Here is a 14445-nt window from a genome sequence, read left to right on the forward strand (position 1 = left end):
TTAATCCTCTTCGTACATTAGCTGGTTTTGTGTTTCCTTTGGGGTAGTCTGAGCTGTGTTTTGAGGATAGGCTTTCTGCTCCGGATAGCTATTCGTACACAAATGCATCCCCATATGCTTTCCAGCCATAATGCTGCTATGTGATGTTGATAGATCTTGGCAGCTAAATATATGGGTCATACAATAAATATGTGTGAGATCTAGCTGAAGAAATACTCTGTGTACAGGTAATAAAGAAACAGGTTTTGAATAAGGGTATTCAACTGCCTAGCTTAACTTTTGTGAAATCAGTGTTTGAAATGTGTATGTGTGTAAATGTGAACCTACATATATTTGTGTGTGTCAATGTGTGTGTGTATATATATATTTATGTATGTATGCACACATACACATGTGTACAGGTTTGTTTTAGGCTATTAAAAAAGTCTTTTTCCCAAATTAGGCTTTTAAAGCATTTGCTGGCAGGGCAGCATTATTTTGGCTATTTTATACCTTAGTCATCTCTCTGTGAGTGGCTTGACTTTAATTTCCTTTATCGTCAATGAAGAACCTGTTCAACATAGTCAAGAGTACATGGTAAGATTCATCTCATCTTTAAATAGTGGCCTAAAACAGGCTAGAGCTAGTTTTGCTCTAGAAATGCCTCTTTCTCCTAACTGACTGAGAAGGGAATCTCCAGTATTGAGCTGAGTTGTAAGTGCCTAAAATCAGTCTAGATGAATCCCAACCATATTGCTGACTTTGCTGCAGATTGCTGACTAAATCTTCCGTACACAGTAAAAACTTTAGGTTGAATTCTCCTCTGTATTGCATGTTAAATAGTTATTTGTGCATGCGTGAAATGAGGCTAACTCGCTATTCAAAAACTACTGTTTTTACTACACTTTTTTTAAGTTCTCGTTTGCTTTCCTTACCTGTGGAAAGTAAAAGGCACTATAGATTGGGCCCATGGGCTCCTTTTGGGGGCCGCAGACAAGAAAGAAGTATTTATTGAAGTTAACCAGTGTGCTCTGTCTTGCCAGTTCCCAGCCATCGTTGCTACCTTGGCAATGGTACCGAATACAGAGGTACTGTGAAGACGACAATTTCTGGACACAGATGCTTGCCCTGGAATTCAGATTTACTTTACCAAGAGTTTCACGTCAACAGTGTTGAAAAAGCAATTCTGTTAGGCCTGGGACCTTTCTCTTACTGCAGGTGAGGAAAGTTCTTGTTTGTCCTGTGTTTTGTCAGCTGAGAGGTGGATGTATTGAGGGAGCAGCAACTTTGGCAGGAAGGAGGGCCACCAGTATCCAAGCAAGTGTTCTCTTAGAAAAGTCAGACTTAGCAGCTTGACACAAGGAATGTATATGTGGAAAGACTGTACTGGGTAGATAGGCTGGATCAAAAGCTGGGTCTGCCAAGAGAAGGCTGGTCATCATTTCCCCATTTTTTTTTTCCAAATGGCACCATACCTCAAATATTTTGAAACTGTTCATCACTGTATATTCACAAGGGGAATGAAACTACCTGGACTGAAATGGTTAATTTTTTATTTCAAATTCTTAAGTTGCGAACTATGCAATAGGAAGGAAAAGAAAACTATTTTGAAAGTGAAAAGTTGTTTCAGAATGAGAAATCAAAACACTTTACTTACATAATGTCAAAATGGGACATCAAATTTCTTTCTCGGATTTCTGCCAAAGCTAAATTCTTGCAAAATACAATTTCACAGTCTTTTGATCTTGATGGATCTGCACAGATGAGAGATTACATTTTTACTCAAGCTTTCTGCACAATTATAATGAAAAGGTGGTATGTACACTTTTTCCTCTCATTTTATGCTCCCCCAGTCTCTGGGGGCCTCATAATATCAATGGATATCCATAAATAAAGGAAATGTTTCCATTTAGAGTAAATTCTGGAGATGAACAAATGTTGGAAAAGGCAAGGTTTAGATGCTTCTCCATAACTTACGAGCTGAACTGTATTTTGTGTGTATGTGGAAGGCAAACTAGTATTTCAGGAAAATCAGATTATAGTGCACTTCCTAATTTGTCTGGTGGTAAAAGGCATGAATGCTCAAAGAAGCTCCTCTTCTTTGTGATCTAAAACAAGCTAATGAACAGTTCCTATATCCTCTCTAAATCCAGACTGGCTTAGTTTCCAATGCTTGTGCCTGACTCAAGCGCTTAACTATGAGTTTCATAGTAACCCTGTAGAGCATGGCAATTTATGGGGCCCATATTTAGTGCTCTGATAAATCCTAATCCCCTCAGTTTGCACAATATTCCCTTGCAGATTTGAAATGCAAAGAATTAAATGTTGGAGCTGATGTTACCATATTCTGTAGAGTTGAGAAAAAAAAACTTCTCACTTTTGTCACTTTCTGGGGCGCTCTCTGCTATACTATATAATCCAGCAGAGATCTCCTTCTTCAAATAGTCTAATTTAGAAACATTGTTGGTGGAAGATGACTCAACCTGTTTTGCTGCTTCAGTTCACAAAATGTGAAATTGCTTTAATCTTTTTCTGAATAGCAATCAGATTGAAAAGGGAAAAAAAAAACCTTAAAATAACAGATACTGCTTCCAACTGAAAGTAGAATTACTGTTTATCTGGAGCCCTGAATTACCTTGTCTGTTTTTTTTGGTCATATTTAAGATCCTTCTGGGTCTTCAAAGTTTCCCTGAATTCTTGAGTTAGTAAAATGGGCAGATTTCTCATTACCTACCTTGCAGCACCAGTAAAGAGAGTTTTGCTATCCTATAGAAAAAGATAGTGGAAAAGACCCATTTTGCACAAAAGTAACGAAGAATTAAATTGATCTTTTTTTCTCCTTAAAATGCTATATGTAATATTTTCTGGAGGTAGTCTTGTACTTCCACAGATTGTCCAGGGAACATGAAGCCCGAGCATCTCAATTTTTTTTTTTTTTTGCTAGTTATTCCTCTTATGTATTCATTTTTTAATGAATTTACCTTGTTGGAATTTCCTCATTTTAAAAAATCATCTAAAAAAGGAATCTCCCCCATGATATTTAGTCCTGAAAATAGCTGATTTGAAATCTGCTAAATACTTCAGTGTGGGCTGCAGCTGAACCATGTGAACATTCCCATGCATCCAAATACTTGTAAGAAAATTGGTATTGAGTCATGTGTCTGCATTTTGGGTTCTGAAGAACCTTAGAAATCTGGCCTCTGACCAAATGCTTAACCAGCTTATGTCTAAGCATGAGTAACCCTATTGAAAGACTACTTACCCATGTAGGGGAGCTTCTTTAGGTCAGGTTCAGATGGCTCAGTGCTTGGCCACCCCGTTGGCCCTCTGCACAGTTCAAGAGAAATCACAGAAAACATCTGGGAAGTGGGGAACGACATTGTGGTTAACGCTTGTAATTCATTCTCCCCTTGAATTAATCAGAAATCCAGATGAGGATGAGAAACCGTGGTGTTACATCATGAAAGACAACAGTTTGTCTTGGGAATATTGTAATGTTCCATCTTGTGGTACGTAAACATCTTCTTAAAATCCATGTTATGAATTAATGAAGATTTACTAATACTACAACAAGTTTGCACTGTGGAATTTTGAATATTCCTTGGCCCTCAGTATGTTTAGTGTTTTGCTGTTTGCAGTAAATCAAAAGACAAAAGCAAACTGCTTCTGCGTTTCTGGTGTCATGACAAAACACGATTTTTTTTCTCCTGTACAGCAGTGTCACACTACCCGTTACAGTTCAGTGACCAAAATCATCCCAATATTACCAGAATTTCTGCCAGAACATGTAAACTTCAGAAATTAATGATGTTTTGATACAAGCTGCTCTTACTCAGAGAAGCAGGCTCAGAGAAGGGAATGGACCTCTGTGAGAGGGATGGATCCTGATGACATGTGGCATAAAGAATTCTGACTCCAAAAGCTCAAGAAGTCTGCTCTTTGCCTAGATGGATATTTAGCTGTTGTTAAAGCACGCCTTTGGAGTTGTAATCTGAAAAGTCAGTCCTTTTATTTCACATTTATATTTTAAATACATGAGTGATGACATTAAGTCAGTCATATTCATTCTTGACATCAGAATGGTAAAGCTCAGCCCAGCATGTGAAAATGAAGATGTGCTGTTTTGTGCATTGTGTCTCCATCACCAATAAAGGTTATATCTGTTCTGGTAAATGAAACAGTGCCTGATTTTATATTCCCTTGCACATTTAATTTATACAAATATACATGTAGCCAAAGTGTTTGGACGACACATAGATTTCAATCTTGCAGCTCTCCTGAGTGATACACAGTTGCATGTAAACATTTAATGACAATTTAATAAGTCTTTGTTTTAAAGACTCCTATGGAAGCTCCAGTCCTTAAAAATCTCTGAGATTTTTTTTTTCTGTTTGATACCATATCCTTTTATATTTCAGCAAGCAGGGAAAGGAGGCCACCAGCTCCAGATAATGTGGAAAATTTTGCAGTTGTTAGAAGACCATGTGGGAGAAGACACAAAAAAAGAAGTTTTGTGAGACCCAGGATTGTTGGGGGATCTTCATCTTTGCCTGGATCTCATCCCTGGACAGCAGCTATATACATTGGAGACAGTTTCTGTGGTGGAAGCCTTATTCAGACTTGCTGGGTGGTGTCAGCAGCACATTGCTTTGCTAACAGGTAAACTCCCCCATTAGCAGGTCCCCTCTTTACAGTCACAAACTGCTTTTAAATCACAACAAACCTGAATTGTGACAAAAGGGAAGAAGAAATTATGTTTCAAAGCAGTTACTGGCAACATGAGTGCCAAAATTCATAAACCAACCAATGCCCTGGAGACCTGTTCTCCTACTAGCTTTTAACTTGTTCCTTAAGGATCCTTGGTGAAGTTAAGTGATCTGATTAAAGGAATGAGGTAGTGCTGGGCCTAAGGAGGGCTGGGTACACACCAGTGTCTGTGGTGGGGTGGGAGGTGCAGTTACCTGACATGTTCATGCCTGCCCTGAGGTAGAACAGAGCTGCCAGAGGCCTCCTCTCCTTGCAGTGTTTTGTTCAGAAAGGCTGAAGCAGCCAAACAGTGATTTATTACAGACAATAAATTACTGCTGGTTAACAGAAATAGAGTGGCCTGGGTTTTTCCAAGTGCCAACTGGAAGATTTGAGCCCCTGCTGAATTTCAGCAGGATTTTGGAGACTAAGTTCTTAGTGAGATTTTTTTTTTCTCTCCAAGCTGTAGGACACTGGAGAAAACACCAACTGTAGGATGCTCTTATTTTATTCCAAATATTTCTTTTTCTCCACTTTTCCTGATTTCAGTTTGATCATTTTGATGGGAAAAAAATATATTACATCATTTCATACCCATTGTTCCTTTGCACTGTAAAGAAGCCAAGAGAAACAGAAAACCTCATGCCGGGCTACATACCCGGATAGCTGCTAGAACTAATAATACCCCAGTGAATGCTGTGCTCAGGCATTCGCAGCTCGAGCCACAATGCATTTGTTGTTCAAATGTTGTGAAATAGCTACTAACTTTGGCAGCTATTCAGGACATTTCCACCCACTTACAGCTGGTGGTTTCGTGCATACAGATTTTCCCTAATTGCTGTGCTATAATCTGCATTCTGCCGCTCGCTCGGGTAGTACCTCTGCGTTAGCCACAGTTTCAACTCTTTCCGCTAGGCGACAATAGATACCTGTGCAACTAACTTTTTGTTTTCTTCCCTTTTTGGAACCCCTCCTTAGTTTTTCCTCTCCGTTTTCCTCAGTGATTCACCATCACTTCGTAGAGCAGAGCAATGCTTTTACCTATGCTTTAACGCTTTACTATTCTAAGCTCTGTTCTGGGAGGCAACCTTCCACTTGGGTTTACAGGCCCCAAATAGTTTTCAAAGCTGCTTTTCCAAACTTCCTGATTTTCCCCAAATTTGCCTTTCTTCCTAGCTCTTCTACTGGTTCCTATTAGCTTTCCATCCTGGGATAGTGGATATAACAGTTCGGTGGTCTTTTTTAAAGTAAATCATCAACAATTGAAAAAACGATGAAAAAATGGCTGAAAAAAATACAAGAAAGAAAGAAAAAAATACCAGAATCTCCTCTGAATGTGTTTTTTTTCCCCACCAGATTAGCGTGCTGCTGAGACCTTTCTCTACCAAACTCTTTGTGATGCTAGACAGCAGATGTAACACAGATGAATTTAATTGCAGCACCAGAGAGCTGGCACCACTAGGTGGATGCTGTGCAGATGTTCCTGAGTTGTTAGTTTCCCAGATTCTAAAATCTTGACCATGACGGTAGTATCTTTAAAATCCCGTTTTCCTAGACAAATCCACCACTGGCTAGTTTTAGGTCTCTCGTCTTCCTTAATTTTTATATGTATTGGCAAAGCCTGGTCAAAATAGGTAAATAAGTTCCTGGTCTAAGAGGCGCTTACAGCCCCTACAGCACTTGCTCTGCGGGCAGCTTGGCAGAGGATATTTGGGTTGTTTCTTTCTACCAAGAAGCAGCAGCCTTCAGTTAGGTTGATCGGGACCCACAGAGTCTAGGCCTCCTTATAAAACTACTATTTTTTTCTTGGTTAGTAGTAGGTAGGCAGCCTAGGAGACAGGTCATTGTATTTTTAGAGGGTAATATAATGATGTGGTGGGGAGATGAGGTTGTTATAAGTCTTAGGGCTGCAGCAATTAAACAAGGATTGTATTTGTCCTGTTCATCACAGAATTGCTTGTTCTTTCTTTTGTATTATAGTCCACCAAAATCCACTATTAGAGTAGTTCTGGGTCAGCATATATTTAATAAAACGACTGATGTAACGCAAACATTTGAAATAGAGAAATACGTCTTACATCCTGAGTATTCTGTGTTCAGCCCTACTGACCATGATATTGGTGAGTATTTTTGTTCTTACAATACTATATCCTGTTTAGTCGACTTAATTTATTTCAGTTGTTCTGTTTCTGTTCAGGAAAAAAAATGGAGACATTAGGAGAGGCTTTTGATAGCAGAGGCTTCTTAGTTCCACCAGAATTACAGCAGCATCTGATAGCTAGACAAATTCAGATGAGAAATAAATTGCAAATTTTAAATAATTATGGTAATTAGCCATTGGAGCAATTTACCTAGATGTATGGCAGATTCATCATCACTTTAAGCCTTTGTGGGATTGGGCGTCTTTTTCAACTGAACCAAAAACCGTGGGCTTGATGCAGGAATTTCTCAGTAAAATGCTATTGTCTGTATTGTATAGAGGATCTGACTAGATGAATATAATAGCCCCATCTGCTCCAAAAAGCTATGTTACTAAGAATCTTCTTTTTTTTTCTGTACTGAAGAGAGAGATTTAAAAATCAGCTTCTTATCAGTCAGAAGTTAAATGCCCTTCTGATTGACCTTACAGCATAGTCAGAATGACTATAGAAGAGAAACCCACTTTGTTTTTCCTGATCTGCTCTTAGGGAAGCTGGCTTGTCTCCCCGGGGTATCGTGTGAGCACTCTGCCTTTGGGAGTATTTAATAGCCTGGCATCGGGGATATCTTAGGTCAGGAACATACTGTCTTTTTCTCTTGGATGGTGAATATTTCCAACTATATAGCAAAAATCCTTCAGATGCTGCATTTGTGGGAGGTATGTTGGAATAGCATGAATTGAACGTGATTTGAGGTGTTACTCTGCTCTGAACTATCCTGCTGTAAATCAAAGCTGGCGCTTTGAGATTCCCTGGCTCTTTTAATTGCTCTGAATTCTGGCCCGTCTCACAGATGTGCAGTGCCCAAGTGTGGGCTTATTGAAGGGGGAGACCCTAAGACGTGTTCCATTTGAAACTAATGCTCTGATCACAGGCAGAAATCTGAAGGAAAAGAAAAATAAGGAGGCACACGCTGCCCTGGCAGTGACATCCAATGCAACAGAAGATTTGCTTGGAGCTGAAACTTCTTTGCGAAGGGAAACCAGCCACCGCATGAGTGTTTGCTGGGAAGTAAAGAGGAAGGGGGCAGAACTGGCGAGGAAGGGAGAGGAGGTGAGGAAGAGCAAGCTGTTGGGTGCTGCAGTGCACCTTGCGTGGGCTCCTCACTTTGCGAGATGCTGTTTACACGTACGCAGCAGATCTTGTCAGCAGAGAAGTGAGCCTGTGCAGCAGCATCTCTTGCTGTCCACACAGCTGTGCTCAGAAAACCTCCAGCTTCTGAAAGCCGTGATACCAAGGCTGATGGACTTGGTGTTACCTCAGCTGGGCCACCTCTGAACAGGGTGTGTGTACAAATCAGACTACTGCCCTTGTTACCCCAAACACAAAGTCCCTTCATTTGCTCTTCAACCAAATACAAGCAGTTCTCTACAGAGGACAAGTGTTTCTGCTGCTTCTGATGTCCCCTTTCAGGGCAAGCTCATGATGCTGTGTAGCTCTATATAACACACACTTATTAGACTATACGCAGCTCCCTCCTCACGAGCTTGCCTGACCACTGGCCCATCCTTCCCCAGTGCAGGGAGGTGCAGTGGGCACATGTACAGGTTCAGGGTAAGTGCTGCATCTCCTASAAGGAACCAACTTGCTGAAATCATCTCTTGAGACATGCAGAGCTCTACCAAAATGTTTCAAATAATCCCTTGACCARTCAGGGCTGGGCCAGAGATTCTGCGGGTTTGGCTGGCTTTAGTCCTCCAAGCACAGAAGAAAGATTATGGAAGTAGCATGTCTGTCATTGATCATCTCTGTCATTTCCATGATCTCTGTCATTTCTAGAAGCTTGGTTTTGAAATATCCTAATTTTTCATTCCTTTTTTTTTTTTTCATTATTAACTTCAATTTTGCTGAACTCAGTGATAACAAGGAGTTTGAATTACATCAGCTCTTTYGGTAATTATTTTTTTAAAATCAAACTGGAATTAGGCATGTGGCCAGACTTCCAGAAACAGTGAACATTTACACATCTCTCTGATTTGAGCTGAAGCTGTGGATTTGTCACTGTTACTTAACTTGAAGGTAGGAGGAGGCATACATATTCTCTCTCTTCTCCCTTCTCCACAAAGGCAGTGAAGSAAAATCTACTCAGCGACTGCAGCATAAAACAAATATTCCCACAAGTGGAGGAGCTGAATGTTTCAGCCTTCAATTTACTGTGAAATCAGGTGCTGTTGAAATGAGTCTGTCTGTCTTTGACTGAAATATCTTAATTAAGAGAAGCTTAGGGGATAATTAAAGTTGTATCTGAGACCCATTGCTGCCAATCCCATTTGAAAAAAAAAAAAGAATAGTCTCTTTATTTCTCTTATATTTTCTGTTCTGCAGTTTTGATTAAGCTGAAGAAGAATGGCCAACGTTGTGCCGTCAAGTCCCAGTTTGTCCAGCCCATCTGCTTACCAGAAAGTAGCACCGTTTTCCCTGAGCAGCACAAATGTCAGATTTCCGGATGGGGACACAAGCACGAGAGTGAGTTAATGACAGAGTCAGTGTTGGGGGGAAACAAATGATGCTAAATAACACATTATGCTCAAGAATATGCTATACAATTTACAGTTGCAGAAAATACTTCGAAGAGACCTTCGTTGGGATTCATTTCACCTGCCTTTAGATGCTTACCATATTTATATCTGAAACYGTCATTCTGAAGATAACCTTAATTCTCATTGAAACTTGGAGCGTGGTTCATTTAACCAAATGTTTGCATCCATTTTAGGATGAGATGAGTTGTCAGCCCATTAGGTCTCGGTGGAGTGTGAGGGGAGCCCACAGTAAGTAGCTTAGTTGTAGGTACCAGTAGTGAGTCCTAGCCCTGGCTTCTCAGGGTGGATATCAGTGAGCACAAGCCAACCACAATCTACTTAAACAAAAAACTATGACAGGGGGAATCTTTACCTTCACCAGGCGGGAAACTCTGGAAACATCTTTTGGAGGAGGGCAGTTAGACCTCGGGTTAAGCAGTGCAACGTCAAGCTCAAGAAAGGTGAAAAGAAATACTGTTTCTCACCCATCCTTTTTTTTTTTTTTTTTTTTTTACCCTTCTCTGGAAATTTTTTAAAGATATATCTGGTTATTCACATATCCTGCAAGAAACTCTGATACCAATTATTTCTGAGGAAAAATGCAGAAGCCCTGAGGTTTATGGAACAGAAATCAATGAGAATATGTTCTGTGCTGGATACTTCGATAGCAAGACTGATGCTTGCCAGGTAATGCTGTAAATTCGCTGCCTGCAGTTRACTCATATGTATATTATCATAAGGTTTGTTGCAGTGTTACAGTACTGCCTTTTGGCATTACAGTGATATCTAACTCTTTAGCCCTGTTTCCTAAAGAAATGAAATAGATGCGACAGCAGCATTTGCTTCTACTGTTATTTTTTAACCCGCTTGGTGTCAACTAAGTTCCAGAGAAGGTCCAAGCCCTCCAAGACGTGATATTCCTCCTAGCTGTGTAGAAGCAGCTCTGCACGGGAGGCGCGTTGCCCGTGCGGGTGCCTGGAGATTGCAACGTGACAGCACCGCTCGGGGGCCAGCTGGCAGCGCGCGGAGCCGGCACCCGGAGCTGCTGCCTGCCTGGAAATAAGGATACCTGGGTGGGAGGTGTGGAGCAACAGGGGGTTCGGAGGAGGAAGGCGCTGGGGATATTATAGTGGTTTTAACAGGGTGGCATATTGGTCTGTTGGAAACTGCATTTCACGACTCCCACCCTTCATGGAACAGCCTCTTCTTACTGCTTGGCATCTCTTCTGCAGTTGTGTCATGCTCCRGCTCTCAGTGAGGCTCTTGAAACTAAGGATTAGGCTGTTACTTGGATAAACCTTCAATTGTCTCTGTAGTTGGTGTTGCTGGAGGAGAGTTGCACTCCTTTAGCAATAATTTGGGGAACTGCCAACACTTACCTAATCCTTGGCAGGGAGATTAAGTAAAGAATATGATGTGTGCTATGTGCTGGAACCCCCACAGCTATCCCAGGTGTCCCAAGAAAGGGGTCAGGAAGGAAATGGAAGCAGATAGCACTGGCTAAGGGTCTGCAGGCCAGGGCAAGAGCTGATTGCAGCTCCTGGCTGCAAGTGCTTGTRTCAGCTAAAGAACTGGAAACTGCCTCGCTTGCTCAGTCTTCACTGCTTTGCCAGCGAGTAATACAAGTATTCAGTATTACAGCTGGTTCCTATATTGCTGTATGGCTCCCTATCCTGAAGAAACAGTTTGTTGTTTCTCAAGAAAGGAAGGAGAGAGAAAGAGGGTGAGGAAGGAGGGAAGGGGGGAGAGAGCAGCTGTACAAGTGGTTTAAAGAAACTGCAAAATCTGAGAAACACTAATTTAGCATCATAGATGTTGCTGTAATGCAGTGCTCATGACCTGAAACCATTATTAGTCATTATTAGGTGAATCAAATTTCCTTTTTTTTTTTTTTTTCTTGGCAGCAGACGTGCACTGTGGTCTAAATAGGCAGAGTGTAGACCTCTTCATGCCACAGCAAATGCAGCTGACCTTTGAATTTTCTTGATGAGTGCTCAGGAGATTAATCTATAAACCATGTGTTATGTATACAAATATTTCAAACCAGTAGATACCAAGTAGTCAATGTGTTCTACCTGATYATTTTTAAAGATTTTTCTTGGTAAGAATTTTTTAAAATCAGTGAATTAATAAAGAAATTGCAATTCAGTGGTACTTCTGAGTTGTGGAGTAATAAGGTCCTGAGAAGTAAATTAATCTCAGAGACAAGATTGCTTATGATGTCTCTCATGTATCTCAGAAACCTCCTGCTATAGGGACAACACAATTTTTCCTCCTGTTTTGCTCTCAAAGGAATGTTTTTTTAAATGGGAAAATACAAAGTTCTTTATTTCAAGCAATTAGAAGGGTGGCTCCTTTTACCAGTGCTGCTTACTAAGCCGTGTTTTCATTTCTAATACTTCCATTTCAATAAAACATTAGTCTAAGAGGAAGAAAAAAAAATTAATGTCTTCTCAGAATGACTGCAGTTTGCAAATTCGTACTTGCTGTGATGTGTCAGAAAAAATTAGTATGGTCTTATCCTTGGTTTATGCTTTCAATGTCCTTCTAAATGTTCAGTAGCATCACATACAAAATTGAGCGTAGACCACATCAAACTGCAATATCACAGTTACACAGAAGTACATGTGTGTATGCAACAGCTCCCTGAACACCTTCATGGTCTCAGAGGGTTTCAATGCACTGAGCAACTATTCTGAATATTCTCTGCTCTAGGCAGCCCATCCATATGACAGTTTAAAGACTGGCTTACTCCCATTGAAACTGGGTGAATCCATGCCCTTCAGTAGGCAYCTGAGTCTAAGAGTGTTTCAAAAGTATATTTGGTAAAATCTGGTACTTTGATACTTCTGTTGATTGTGGAATAAAAAAATATCCCTATCATACTTGAGAAAGTTGGCATATGAAATTTTAAAAATGAATATGCAAACACTAGTAAGCTTGACTGTTAGAAATCACTATAATTTAATGTTTTTTTAATCACGTCTGTAATTCTATTTAATGCATGGCTAGAAGAAGGTAAGTTTTCTGAATTAGAATTCACATTGTAAAAGAAACAGAAGACTTTTCCAGTGAGTCTTCCCTTGGGACTTTGCCTAGCTGATCTTTTTCCAATTATTTTCTCTCAGATTAGATAATCTTCCCTTCTTTTTAACACAGGGAGATTCGGGTGGACCTCTGGCTTGTGAGGAAAATGAAATTTCTTACCTGTATGGAGTTATCAGCTGGGGAGATGGCTGTGGCAGAGTCAACAGACCTGGAGTATACACACGAGTGACCAACTACGTAAACTGGATTAATGAGCGGATAGCCCCCCGCAAAAGCGCAAGCTGAGCCCTTCAGCGAGCTGCCACTGCAAGCAACACGCAGGAGTCTTCCAGTTTCGCTAAGCTGGCATTAATATTTTATTGTAAAATAATATGAAAACTGTCATAGTAATTCTTTGAATTTTCAAAACTTATCCTTAAAAGTAGGCCTAATGCAGCTGATGTCACTCTCTCTGGTCTAGAATTGTGGGGCTGTGGATAGCTACATMTATGAGCCTGTCTTTATGTGGCCTCGTGGTACCAAAGCCACACTGATTGATCTCTGCCTGGTGGGCTACATAGAATGAGTTATTTGAGTGTTTTCGGCCAGTTTCTTATGAAGATACCAGACCTCATAGCCAGGCCATAACAACATTGTCCTCATAGTCTTAGCCAAGTTTCAGGAAATAAAATAAAAAAGAGGAATTGCCAGAATGAAATTCTCTTCCCCTTGGAAGYGATCCCTCAATGTTCATGCTGAGCGACACCAATGGAGTGATGCAGATCAAGCTGCTCCCCAGCTCACGGCAGCAAGCCAATTCTGGGGGAAAAGAAAAAACAGAGGATTTAGGCTTTGGTTCAACAAAACATGTTAGCACATTTTTATGTTCCACTGACACAAAATTAGGATGCTGTGCTTCAGGGCTCTGCTGGATCTGGTCTGCARTTTTCCAGCACGGTTAATGTAACACCTCCCAAGAGCAAGTTTACTGCAGAAATTGCTCTTTGATTGTCTGCAGAGATGACTGCAGACTCAGAGGAGCCTTTTGTTTGATAGTGCCAGCAGGATCTTCATGGGCTTCTTCTTTGTGGTGAATTATTTTGGTAGCCCAGAGAAACTCTGTTAAGGAAAAATAACCAAAAACTGAATTTGTGTGCGGACAAAGATTTAACAGTGTTAATCTACATAAATGATGTAAACTGGTTAATGAAAATGTTTGTGGTCTGTTTCTTGGAGTTTCTGTTGTATATGATTACAGTTGATATGTGAATCTCTCTGTAGGTTCTTCAATAGGTTGAGTGCTAGCGAAAAGAATCCAGACTCCTCTGTGCAGGAAAGTGTCTGAAAAACTCCTCCTAGGAGTGTATTTCAGCTAGGAGTGCCCAGGGTCATGTAAGTGCCACACAAAGTTCCAGGGTCAGCTGGGGCTGGATGCCAGGCCAGCATGAGGAGTGGTCCTTTGGGCCTGTCTCCTTGGCCGTTTGCACTGCGAGGTGGCTCCGTTCGCACCGTGAAAGGAGGGSCACCCTGTAAGAGAAGGGACTGAAGCTCCTCGTGGCAGATGTGCCCGCTCGGCAGGAAGGAGCCGCTTAGGCTTTCCTGGAAGGGATTCACTTGGAGCAACTTTGGTTGTGCCCTGCTAGTAGGTGTCAACACAAAGCAGGTGCCTTTCTGCGTGGCCATAGCTGTCCTGTGACTTCAGTTTCAGTTTGAAATTAATATCCATCCACACTATGAGTGCTTCCAGTGGTGGTTTTGTGCTGTGCATGTTCTGCCAGTCTCCTCCTGCAGAGAGGGTGACTGTCTGGTGAGACACTACTGCTAGGTTAGCAGTTCTGTTTGTAGAGTTTATTCTCGCTCTTGTTCTTAAAATGCATGCTGTTTATACAGTGTGTGCTGCAACAGCCACACAATCAATAAATTACCCTTTAAAAATATGTTGAATGTTCACAGATAAAAGTCTGCTTCCTGTCTTC

General features: G+C 40.9%; 1 protein-coding gene across 1 annotated transcript in view; it reads left to right on the plus strand.

Annotated features, from left to right (window-relative positions):
- The window catches only part of HGFAC (HGF activator), a 41584-nt gene extending 27944 nt beyond the window's left edge, over nt 1–13640 (plus strand). The window contains exons 8-14 of the mRNA XM_026034169.1: nt 1023–1197; nt 3403–3488; nt 4398–4638; nt 6706–6845; nt 9249–9389; nt 9981–10129; nt 12602–13640. Of these exons, the coding sequence (XP_025889954.1) occupies nt 1023–1197; nt 3403–3488; nt 4398–4638; nt 6706–6845; nt 9249–9389; nt 9981–10129; nt 12602–12775 (1106 nt within the window). The 3' untranslated portion in view covers nt 12776–13640. The remainder of the gene's footprint in view (nt 1–1022; nt 1198–3402; nt 3489–4397; nt 4639–6705; nt 6846–9248; nt 9390–9980; nt 10130–12601) is intronic.
- The last annotated feature ends 805 nt before the right edge of the window (nt 13641–14445 follow it).

This window comes from Nothoprocta perdicaria, unplaced genomic scaffold, assembly GCF_003342845.1.
Source record: "Nothoprocta perdicaria isolate Ctin4 unplaced genomic scaffold, notPer1 scaffold_14, whole genome shotgun sequence".
NCBI classification, from domain to species: domain Eukaryota; kingdom Metazoa; phylum Chordata; class Aves; order Tinamiformes; family Tinamidae; genus Nothoprocta; species Nothoprocta perdicaria.